At 34.3% G+C, this 12841-nt stretch overlaps 1 protein-coding gene across 3 annotated transcripts in view; it reads right to left on the reverse strand.

Moving 5' to 3' along the window:
• Window positions 1–12841, reverse strand: part of pi4kaa (phosphatidylinositol 4-kinase, catalytic, alpha a) — a 75087-nt gene extending 62246 nt beyond the window's left edge. For 2 of the 3 annotated variants that reach the window (XM_005172596.6, XM_009305081.5), the window contains exons 1-10: window positions 12660–12841; window positions 9654–9770; window positions 7210–7303; window positions 7023–7111; window positions 6220–6292; window positions 4466–4728; window positions 3606–3672; window positions 1801–1952; window positions 1651–1716; window positions 1478–1574 (exon numbers count right to left, since the gene is read on the reverse strand). In XM_005172596.6, coding sequence (XP_005172653.1) covers window positions 1478–1574; window positions 1651–1716; window positions 1801–1952; window positions 3606–3672; window positions 4466–4728; window positions 6220–6292; window positions 7023–7111; window positions 7210–7303; window positions 9654–9770; window positions 12660–12755 — 1114 coding nt within the window. In that variant the 5' untranslated portion in view covers window positions 12756–12841. 3 annotated transcript variants of the gene reach the window in all.

The following is a 12841-nucleotide window of genomic DNA, read 5'->3' on the forward strand; positions in this document are numbered from 1 at the left end:
TTCTGTCTTTTAGTAGATATATTATTTGAGAGACTTGCTTCGTTTACCAAATAAGCGGCTCTAATAGGATTTGCAGTGTAAACATTAAATAAAAGTTGAAAAGGTATTATTTTTTATTTCATGGATTACGTTTTTAGGTATGAAACTCCTAAAATCATTCTGCATTAATCTGCAGATTTTTTACAAAATTCTCCACAGAAATAGCAAAAATGTCCGCAAATTCTGTCTGGCACTATTAATTTCTCTTTTAAAGAAACGTTCCCAACACTGGTTATAAATACACAGAGAACAGAACAGAACAGAACAGAACAGAATTAAATGACATTATTATCTTCAAAACCATCTAGTTATAAAGTTAAAGAGCGGCCAACAGGGAAGTTTCCTGGTTCCCCGAAAGCCACCTACTATTTCTATCCGTGCTACGTTCTTGTTACGTCCTGGTTAATGAGGTGCACCATCACATGTTCGGAGAATAGCTTTTTAAATATATAATATTTCATATCAATGTAATGACAATGTGTGTGATATTTTTATTACCAGTTATGATTCCTCTATTTAGGAAAATATCAATTGTCTTAAAATGCTAATTTAAAATCGCTAACGCTAAACAGCAATCATGTTTATGACAGATTTATGACAAGTTTTGTTGTCTTGGTAACGTTAAGTTGTCACGACAAAAACAAAAAACAGGTTGTGATGTAATTATATATTTTAAGTTCATTTATTCATTCACTCATTCATTTTCCTTCGGTTTAGTCCCATATTTATGAGGGGTCGCCACAGTGGAATGAACCACCAACTTATCCAGCATATGTTTTACGCCAGGGGTCTCAAACTCAATTTAGCTGGGGGCCGCTGGAGGCAGAGCCTGGGTAAGGCTAGGCTGCATCAGGTTTTCCACAAGAGATTAATTATATTATTCATTAATAATTTCTCATTTGTTTATTTTTTTATTTTAATATTTTTTTTAAATAAAGAATTTTAAGAAGATTGGATTTTTTAACACAAAATAAGATGATAAAACAAACCAACTAAAAATTAAAATTAAAATAAATCAATCAGTAATAAATAATAATAATAATGATAACAGTAATAATAATAATATTAATTAGATTTACTGCTATCCGCTGTGCTGTTGTTTCAGAAAAAGAAGCAACACTGTGTTGTTGTCATTTGTTTTGACTACTTTTACATCATATGGAAATATATGTAATGTTTATTGTGTGAGGCAATGCAATTACAATGCAAGCAGCGAGTTTGAGACCCATGTTTTCCGCAGTGGATGCCCTTCCAGCAGAAAATATGTCAAGCTTTCATAACAAACAATGTCATCGTTGCATTTAAAATGTCAGAACTGAGCGAATGGCACTGTGAGCGAATGTGTGATGTCATGATTATAAAGGTTTCATGACATGTTCATGTCTTCTGAACACCCCTTCAAGTCAAGTGTTTCCAAAAAATGCGTTTTAAAAATTACCTTTCATATAATACAACGAGTCCCTCAGCATTTTAAAGATGGCCACGTACAGCGGGTCACTGAAAGTCTTGTAGTACAGATAAGCCGTGGGATTGATCTGCGAATCAACACAGAAATCTTGTTTGTTTTTAACAGCATAAATAAAGCAGAAGAGTTGAAATCAAAGCATGTACCTCCAGAACTTCAGTCATGGCCTGATCCAGTGTCTTCATGAAGGATTCTGACACAAACTGCTCGACCTATCGGAGAAGAGACAGAAATGTGGTAAACACACTGAAGGCAGAAGAACATGATGGACTCTAGATACGCCGCAGAACACAGACCATCTGCAGAAGCTGCCTCAGTAAATCCAGCGGTACGGTAAACTCTTTATTGTTGCTGCCTGTGAAGAGCGGAGAGACTGAGAAGCTGGAGCTGATGGTGGAGAAATAGTAGTCCGGGTCCACAGCACTGCCGTCGGGCAGATACGAGGCAGCTGGAGAACAAAAACATGAACAAGTTAAAAAAAAACCAAATAAACCTAGACAGAAACAAATAGTTACACATTTTACTTTATTAAGATTTTAAACTGTAAGATGATATACGTATGTATTAAGGGTGTAATTAGTCTTTAATTTGTAGATGAATAACTCCCGGAACAAAACTAGGAAATAAAAGTTACCGTGAATGACGGGCACCACACATTTTCTGTTTTCCCGGAACATGACGTCATTAAACAGTGATTATTTTGTGCCATATAACGTTAAAGGTCAGTCATGAATAGGGTTGTAACGGTATGAATTTTTCACGGTATGATAATCGTCTAAAACAATACCACGGTTTGACGGTTTCGCGGTATACGGTATGTTACAAATGTTACAAAATAATAGAACAGTGAAGCAAATTTGACTTTTTCCATATAATATATTTTTAGTTATTATAAACAACACCACTTACAATGAACAAATAAAAATAAGAAAATAATAAATAATGTGTCAAAGTCCAAATAAAGTCCAAATAAACATGGTGCAAATCCTCAGTAAAAAATAGATATAAATATTTACTATACTATAAATAGTTACATAACGAAACTAGATTCATTATGGAACATCCTTAGGTTCTATGTGCCAGCATGGATTTGGATGTGGTTGTATGCAATGCAGACAAACAGCTGCATCTTCATTTGCGTCTTTTGAAAACAGCAAGAGCAGCAGTTCGTCTTTGCTGTGTCACTGTTTTGTCATGTTTCTGTGCTGCTGTGCATGCAAAAGTACTTAGTATGAGAATTATTTCATGCAAAACTTTTTTTTTTGCGTTTTATTTAGCCGCGCAGAAATGTATGCCTATCTCTCATTCTGTGTTGTTCAAAAAGCTCATGTTGGTCCACAAACAAAAGCGAAACCTATGCTTATTGGTTGTGATATAGCGAGTTTGAACCAATCTGGGCATGGAGGAGGGACAATGCATCAATGTATCATGTCTGATTTGTCCGGAGACACAGTGACGAGCGTTTCTTTGTCAAATCAGCGTTGTCAAATGTTGATGACGTAACCGCACTGATTCCGGAGCCTCTGAAAGTCCGCGAATGTTATGTGATACAGCACTGGAAAGCTGAGATTCTCTTCTTTATGCCAATCTTTGAATTGTATGAATAGGATCAGCGGATCAAAAGTTATTAAACATTTAAGAGCAATACTTATTTTTAGCCGCGGGCGGCTGTCTCGGTCTTTAAGGGTTAAAACCGTTGATATGCAATTGTTCATGGTATGATAATCGTGCACGTTCAAATCGTGGTAAACCGTCATACCGGTATATTGTTACAACCCTAGTCATGAACAATAAAAACATGTAGCTACAAACATAAATCGTATGAACAATCACTATTTAGTAGGGGTGTAACGATTTATTGCGATGCAAAAATGTCACAATATGCATCGTGGCGTTATGACGTTTTGATTACGATATAACGTCCGTTTTCTCTTATTAGTTGACCTGTTTGCAGTGTGTGTGTGTGTGTGTGTGTGTGTGTGTGTGTGTGTGTAATATATATATATTTATTTATTTATTTTTAATTACCTCAAAATTGAAAACACTGAATTAGACTGAATTTAAGAACTGTGGAAAAACTTGTTTATATTTTTTAATTCACCTTCGAAATAAGGAGCAGAAGGGTCAGAGGGAGAACTCGGAGGAAGTCCAGCACGTTCTGGACTGGCCTGTAAAAAACAAGCAGGTCATGAGTAAATACCAATGCAATTGTCACAGTATTCCCTATAATTTTTCTTCTTCTGGAGAAAGTCTGATTTGTTTTATTTCAGCTGGAATAAAGGAATAAATTGTTTTAAAATTGTTTAAAACAAAAAAAAAAAAACAATTATAAGGTCAATATTATTAGCTCACGTGTCTCAAACTCAATTCCTGGAGGGCCGCAGCTCTGCACAGGTGTTCAAGACTACTAGAGACTATTAAGCAGGTGTGAGTTGGAAGTGGTTGGAGCTGAAATCTGCAGAGCTGTGGCTCTTCAGGAATTGAGCTTGAGACCGTTGTATTAGCCCATTTAAGCAATATTCTTTTTGATTGTATACAGAACAAACCGCTATACAAAGACTTGCCTAATTACCCTAACCTGTCTAGTAATTAGCCTTTAAATGTCATTTTAAGCTGAATACTAGTGTTTTGATTAATATCTAGTTAAATATTATGTGCTGTCATCATGGCAAAGATAAAAGAAATCAGTTATTAGAAAGGAATTACTAAAACTATTATGTTTAGAAATGTGTTGGAAAAAAATCTTCTCTCCGTTAAACAGGGGAAAAATAAACAGGGGGCGAATAATTCTGACATCAACTGTATATAATCAAAACAAAAGATTTAGTAAATTGTATCCAAACAAAAAGGGCAACAGAATCTCAATTAAACTAAAGCAGCACTTGTGTGGTTTATCTTCCAGCTTGTATTTTACAGCAGTAGACGCCACCTGCCGGTGAAGAGAAGAAATGCAGTCTGTACCTGTTGTGAGATGCTGGAAGTGCTGCTGGTTTTGCGGCGTAAAGTGTCACTTTGGCAAACGGTGAGGAGTGAGCTGGGCAGGATGGAGCGGAAATCATTAAAAGATCTCCGTCGGGTCACCTCTGCGCCGTCGCCGGTGCCTGGAGGCTGAGGAACGATCCGGGGGAAGAGTTTAGACAACAGCGGCTCCTCTGTGTTGCTGTAGCGGCCAAACGCTCGCACCACACCGAGCAGACAGGGCACGGTGTATTTACACAGGTATTCTGGGAAGGGAAGTCAGAAGAGAGTATTTTGTACTCCGCAATGAAAAATAACAACTTTATGATTTTTAAAATATATATTGCACATCAAGGGCTCTATTTTGACAGTCCATGAGCAGAGCGCAAAACGCAGGGCGCAAACGCTTTCAGGGTGTGTCAGAACGCATTTTTGCTAATTTGAGGACGGGAAAATCCGCTTTGCGCCAAGGCGCATGGTCTAAAAGGGTTGAGTTTATTTTCTTAATGAGTTAAAGGTGTGTTTTGAGAATAAACCAATTAGAGTCTCATCTCACATTCCCTTTAAGAGCCAGCTGCGTCGCGCCATAAGCGCATTTTAACGTAAAGTAAGTTCACTTTCGCTTTTGCTCTCGTGGATAGGGAAACTTTTACGCACAGACATCAATTAGCCTATTATTAATTAATTTAGTTTGTTAAGCGCAAAGATTTGTTTCAAAACTATTTCTAAATTCAGTTCTAATTTTCAGCAAACAAATAAATGAACAATAATAACCAAGTGAGGTCAAAATACTGAGTTATTTCCAAATACACCTACCATGCCCCATATGGTCTAAAACCTGACAGGTGGACAAATCTAAACTTGTTTTTAATAAAACAAATATAAATATGGATATAATAAATAATACTGCTAATAATAATAACATTATACAAAAGCAAATTGAATGAACTGAAAAAGCCTCCCGAGATGAAGAAAGTAAGGCAGTGGTTTTTAAATCTTCATGTAGGCTAGAAATTAATATGTTTTGTAATATTTTAATCATTTATATTTATATCCTGTATATATCCTTATATATATATATATATATATATATATGTATGTATATAAATATCCTTAATATATTATATATTTTTCATATGTAAAGATATTTGCGTATTGCTCTGCATCTTGTGTGTAGTGTGTAAGCCAGGCGCACTTTGTGCCAGACAATAGACGACTTTGTTCTGGTCTAAAGATCAGACTATTTACAGTTTCTCAAAATAGCAACGCGCCAAAACACGCCTGCTTTTTTAGACCAGAACGCCTATGGGCGCACATTTGAGCGCAAATGTATTTGCTATTTAAACAGTGTGGCGCAACGCCTCAAAATGACCCTTGCGCCAAGCTAAAAGTAGCAAAAGAGTATTGCGCTGCGCCTTGCGCCACACTGCGCCGGGTGTATGATAGGGCCCCAAGTGTCCACCACGTACTTCCGGCGAACGGTTACTGTGACTATTTTCACTTTCATAATGTTTTTCATAAGCGTCGATAATGTAACTTAATTAAAATATAATCAGTTGAATAGTCTTAAGTATTCAATTAATTGTTTTAATTTTTCAAATAAGCAAATAAGTGTAAAACGAGATTAAAACAAGCGTAAAACAACCGTTAAAAACTGTTGACTGTCTTGCAATGACTATAAAAGCTATGAATTTTGCATAAAATGTCAAATAAACTGAAATTTCACATGGTATTCCAGGTGGGAAAAAAACACAGACCTTTATCTTGGCCCTCGATGTTCTGACATGTTTCCTGTAGCACCTGAATGAGGTTCATCACAGCCTCCAAAATCTGAAATATTTGAGAGGAAATAAAAATATTAGCTGTCGCTCTTAATTTGACACGTCATAAATGAAAATGATGTGCGGGATGTCATTCTGTTGTGTCAAATGTACATCTAGTCATGCAATAAAACCTTTAAACTAAACCTGTTTTCATTTCACCATGTTAAAAAAACATTTGCTTGAGACATTAAAGGGGAGCTATTATGCAAAAATCACTTTAATAAGAGGTTTACACACACTTGTGTGGCTACAGTCTCTGAATATAACCAGCTTCTAATAATAAAATGCATGAATTTGTTTTATGATCACACTTGACAAAAACACTTCGACATTCTCCCTTTGTATGTGTGATCAGAGGGAGAAGCCCCTCCCATAAGTGACCATCTCTCCCTCATTAGCATAGGACATTAGTCTTGCTTTTGAATCTGCCACTATGCTGATGCATAGGCTTTCGTAGCTCCGCCCTCTTTTGAAAAGAGCACAATCTCATTTGAATTTAAAGCGACAGTCACCAAAACACCACAATCAGGATCAAAGCATAAAAGAGGCAGTTTCAAAATTATTTGTGGGATATTTTGAGCTGAAACTTCACAGAAATATGAGGCACAATAGGTCCCCTTTAAAATTGCCTTCGCAAATACAGTGAGAGTATTCCTATACATAAAAAAACATATATAGAAGAAATAGGATAGGCAAACTAAACTCCTCAAGTAAAGCATGAATCCTCATGAACACACCTGGATGCGCATGGATTCATCCATCTGGGCCACGTCTGAGAGCACCGTCACCAAACAGAAGGAGAAATTCTCCGCAATGGGAAGCGCTTCTGAAAAGAGGATGAGTGGACAGTGAGAGCAGGAGTATTTGAGAATGTAGTGAGGAGATTTAAACAATAAAAATAAAAAACAGGTAGATGATTCATACCTCGTCCTTTCCTTTCTGAGCTCTCCTCGATCCATTGCACCCTGGGCAATCCCTTTAGCAAAACCAACAAGTACGGGACAATAGCATCCTTGTGCTGGAGGAGAAAATAAACCATTGAAGACCAGTGAAAATTTATTTTTTTTAAATGTTACATTTCAGTTGCGACTGGTATTAAATTCAATACTTTTGTCAACCCTAGTTGCTGCTACGCATGTCAATGGCTGCTTTTTTCCAATATTCTTCAGAATATCTTGTTTAGCAAAGCAATTCATAAAAGAACCACTTGAGTGTTAGCAGGGCATATGCAGAAATCCTAAAGGAAATTTCAATACCTTTTAAAGACTTTTTAAAGACACTTCGGACAACGCTTAAACAAAATGTAAGACCTCTAAAAACATGAGTAAGACTTTTTAAGGACCTTCATTTTCTCATAATTGATTTATCAACTTTTTTTTACTTAGTTTTTATTGATATTTTAGGAACATAACCAGTAGGAACAAAACAAATAAAAAATACATATACACATAAACATACATATGTATACAAACTTATATAGGCCAATACAACACATGTATATCTACATACATACATACATGTTTAAAAATATTAAATTAACCTCATGAAAATAAATAGATAAATAAGTATAAAATAAAATATAATAAAAGACTGCCAAACATATTTTCACAATTCTGCATAACCTTTAGAATTATGTAAATGTTCAATTCTAAATAATTATATTGTCGTCGAGGAGAAAGCCAGCCATTCACTCCATTTCTTTTCAAAGATCTCTAATTGTAATCCAGGGCTTGAAATTGCGACCATTTTGGTCGCATATGCGCCCGAAAATTAATCTATGCGACCTCATAATATATTTGGGCGCATTAGTGCGACTGCAGATAATGGTTGTAGTGCGACCTGTTTTGATTTTTTGTAAAAACGTGCTGATCCGCTCTTCCCTGCCGCTATATTGGTTCATATTAGCTGTCATTCACTCAAGGTATTCAGCTGTCAGATGACAGGGAAGGAGCTTTAATGACCACGGGAAATGCAAACAGCTGAAGAGTAAAAACTTAAAGCACACAGGTTTGCAAACCCCACCTAAAGTTGAGGCGCAGATGAGAGCGATCATGACACGTCACGTGGTGAATAATGATCCGCCAGCTGAGATCAATCGAGTACGCGCTTCTTGGAGAAGGTGCCAGAATCTCCATGCGTTGCATTCACTGCGTGTTCAGCGCAAATGTCCGCTAAAAGTCCAATCTAATACTGTACATATCATCGCCAAAGAAGCTTGCCTTTACTAAGTTTACACTGAAACTGCGGCTCATAACAAAGACCGGTATTGGGCCGATGGTTACCGCAAGAATCTTGCTCTGCCTGCTCATAAATTGGGTCGGCTGACTCGCCTGCTTTCCACTAACACAGAAAAATGAAGATCATCTCAGACTGAACCTTTAAATTGACACAAACTGAAACCAAAACTTTTAAAGAGTGATAGAAGTGAGACTTTACTTACTTTCTTTTGTCTATTCTTTTTTGAGGTGTATATTATTTTTTTATTTATTTACTGATGACGGCTTTGCAGCTTTCATCATTGAATTGAATGATTTATTATAATCTTTTGTTTGTTTTGTAGCAGAAATATTATTTATTAAATTGACATGCATATAAAAACAGCAGTACAAAATCAATATTTCTTACTGCAATGCTTCATTTTTGTTTGATGCAAACTATATAATTATTTTTCATAAAGTAAGTAAAGACTTTTTATAGCAGATAACCTACATTCATGCACATTCAAGGCAGTATCATAATGAGAAATGGAATTCATTGTTACTATTATTGTCATTTTCATTATTATTAATATTCTATAATTATTAAACATTCATTTTGGAATTATTGCACACAAATATCAATGTTTTCGCAGCATTAGTTAGATAGTTGTTTCTGGTTTTTGTCAGTCCTATTAATGTTGTTTTAAAATACAATAAATCCTTTAAAATTTGCAGCTGTGCTCATTCATTTTTGGTGGGTGCTCCTAAATTTTTTCTGGTGCTCCTAAAATTTTTTTGTTGCTCCTAAATATTTGAAGTTGGGAGCACCGGTGCTACCAAGTAAAAAAGTTAATTTCGAGCCCTGTAATCAAAGTGCATGTGTCATTTTTTACATTTCCTCAACTTCTGCTATAACTTTAAACCATTTATCTTTAGTTGGTGGCTCTTCTTTATACCATTTCCGGGTTATAGCTTTTTGATTTATCAACTTTTAATACTTTTTAAAGCCCCGCGGACACCCTGGTTAGTAAAGAGTGAGGAACTTTTTTGAGTTAACTATCCCTTTATTATATTTTGGGGAAAAAAGTGTTTTTAAAGTGCTTTAAATGTGCCTCATTAGTCCTGATTTTAATCAATGAAACATATAGTTTGACTATGTTAAACCAATACCTGCAACTCAGACTCCACTAGGAAGATCCCAAGTGCGATCACAGCATCTCTCCTCCGCTCGTCCAGCTGGAAAACACCACGGATGTCCACAGGACACATGCATTGTAGCTTCTGGACCTATATTTAACAAATGTGCATTTTAAAAAATTGTGAAATACTTTTTATTGCCGAAGCAGGGAGATTTCTTTTTGTGTCAGTATTATAATCTGTAAAAATATTTCATCATATATTTTGTGAACCAAAAAAAAAAGATCACACCACTACAATCATTTATTTATTAGCTAAAATCATTAAAATGCTTTTGGACAATTGGAAATGTTTCTTTGGAAGCTATACTTCAAATAGAAAGCACTGAAATTACTCAATCAAAACAAATTAACATATTTATTTAAAAGAGAATCATTACGTCTTCAGTAAAACAATATAATGTGGCCAAAAATGGCCATAAAGACAGCAAATATTCACAGCATGTCACATAAAAATGCATATTAAACAGTAATATTTAAATTAAATATTAAAAAAACTAAATACAATTAAAAACTAAAGATAAAAATACATCACGCTTCACTGTAAAAAAAAAGCTGGGTTCCACAAAATCTACTGTGCTGGGAAAACAAAGGAATTAAGTTCACTTGTTAGTTTTTACAAATTTAAGTGGATTCAACATAAAACAATTGAGTTGTTTCAAACAAAAATTCAAGTAATGTGTTGTTTCAGCTCATTTTAAATAAGAAAACTGAACAAACGGCATACCTAATTTTTTTTGTTGCTCAAAACAATAATAAAAATTACATAAAACACAAAAATAAACACTGAACACCAAATTCTTCACCATGTAATAATACAATAGGAAAATACACATAATGAAAACGTGATGCAGGATTAAGTTCAGCAATGTACAGGGAAGTTTTAAACTTCCCCTTAAAATATACTATTGATAACAAGTCTCAAAAAGGCTTGCAAAAAGCGTATATTAAGCCAGCAAAAGTGAATTTTAGACACCAGCATATTTTGATTTTATGAAAAGCTCAACTTTGCACACATTTACTAAGCCATTACTAAGCCTACAGTTGAACTCTCTATAGAGTTTGCAACACCTGTCTAGTTCTTCACATCCGGTCAGTAAAAATATGCTAAAAATGAGCTTAAAGCAAAATTCGGACATTCCCCTTAAGACTTTAATTTCAGAAAAATATTATTTTGAAGGAAATGATATTAGCAATCAATTACAATCACAGTACAAAAGTATTCACAGTCAATTAAATACTTTGGTAATTTTCTTTTAAAGTCATTCTATCTATCTATCTATCTATCTATCTATCTATCTATCTATCTATCTATCTATCTATCTATCTATCTATCTATCTATCTACATAATTAACAATTCTATCTATCCATTTATACACACTATTAACAAATCTATCAATCTATCTACACTTAACAATTCTATCTATAATCTATCTATTCATCCATCCATCCATCCATCCATCCATCTATACTGTTAACGATTCTATCTAGCTAATAATCAATCTACTTAATTAACAATTCTATCCATCTATAACATTAACAATTCTATCTATCTATCTACATAATAAACAATTTTATTTATATTTCTTTAACTTTAACGATTCTATCTATCTATACTGTTAATGATTAGATTTATCTACATAATTAACAATTCTATTTATCATGTATAACGTTAAAAATCATATCTATAACAACAACGATTCTATCTATATACTGTAGAGGTAAAGTTGGTTTTATAATAGCAGATTCAGACTTCCCCCTTAATAATATAATTTTGTAAAAGTATTATTTGCAAACTCTAAATAGCGAAATCATATTAGCAGCCAATGACTATCAAAGTACAACATTGCTCACGGTCAAATAAACAGTGTTAATGTTGATTTCAAGTCATACTGGCATACTAATTCTGATCGAATATTCAAAGTAACATGGCAAACAGTATAGAGAATTCTAAATGAACGTATGTGCGAATATAAAACCAACTTTACCTCTATTCATTTACATTTTACATTTACATTTAGTCATTTAGCAGACGCTTTTATCCAAAGCGACTTACAAATGAGGACAAGGAAGCAATTTACACAAATAAGAGCAACAATGAATAAGTGCTGTAGGCAAGTTTCAGGTCTGTAAAGTCTAAGAAGGGAAGTATTAGTAGTATTAGTTTTTTTTTTAGATATTCTATCTATCTATCTATCTATCTATCTATCTATCTATCTATCTATCTACACAAGTTAACGATTCTAGTTATCTATCTATCTATCTATCTATCTATCTATCTATCTATCTATCTATACAGTTAAGGATTTTATCTATCTATCTATATCTATCTGTAACATTAATGATTCTATTTATCAATCTATCTCTCATGTTAACGATGCTATCTATCTTTCTATCTATCTATCTATCTATCTATCTATCTATCTATCTATCTATCTATCTATCTATCACCTTAATGATTCAATCTATCTATCTATCTATCTATAATTAAACATTTTACTCCAAAATGTTCTACATTTATAAACTGGAAAACATTATTATTGGTGTTTGTAGTAGTAGCAATAGTATTTGTTATTGTTACTATATTCATATCAATATCGCTTTATGCTGTCATTGATTCTACAACTAGTTTAATTGTAATAAACTGGAATAACGAATAATTTCAAATAAGCAATAATTATATTGATAATCACACTGAAATCTTACATCCAGCACTGTACATTTTATTAATATTGTACAAGTATTAGTAAAATAAGCAGTAACTTCTGAATGTTTAAAGCAAAAGAACGTAAAACCGGCTAAGCTATATGTTAAAGCTAATGTCAGTGACTTTGAATTGCTGGTCTTGAACATTTAGACATAAGCGTGTTTAAAAGGCTTATATACACAAGTGAGCCCGTCGGCTTTTTTATAAACGATGGTTTGTTTTGATTCTGTTAGCTGTTAGCTTCAGATGCTAATAGGAAGTAAAACTCTCACCTTGTCGATCGGAGCGGGTCGATGAGCAGCCAGTGAGCGCGCGAGAGAAAGCACAGTGTTAAAGTAAAAACCCCGCGACGTCCCTCTCGACGACATTATTCATTCAATATTTTAAAAAACGACAAACAAATATCTACATCTTAAAATGAAATGCTCGTCTGCTGACAGCGGATGAGAGCTGC

This window comes from Danio rerio, chromosome 10 (genome assembly GCF_049306965.1).
Source record: "Danio rerio strain Tuebingen ecotype United States chromosome 10, GRCz12tu, whole genome shotgun sequence".
Lineage (NCBI taxonomy): Eukaryota > Metazoa > Chordata > Actinopteri > Cypriniformes > Danionidae > Danio > Danio rerio.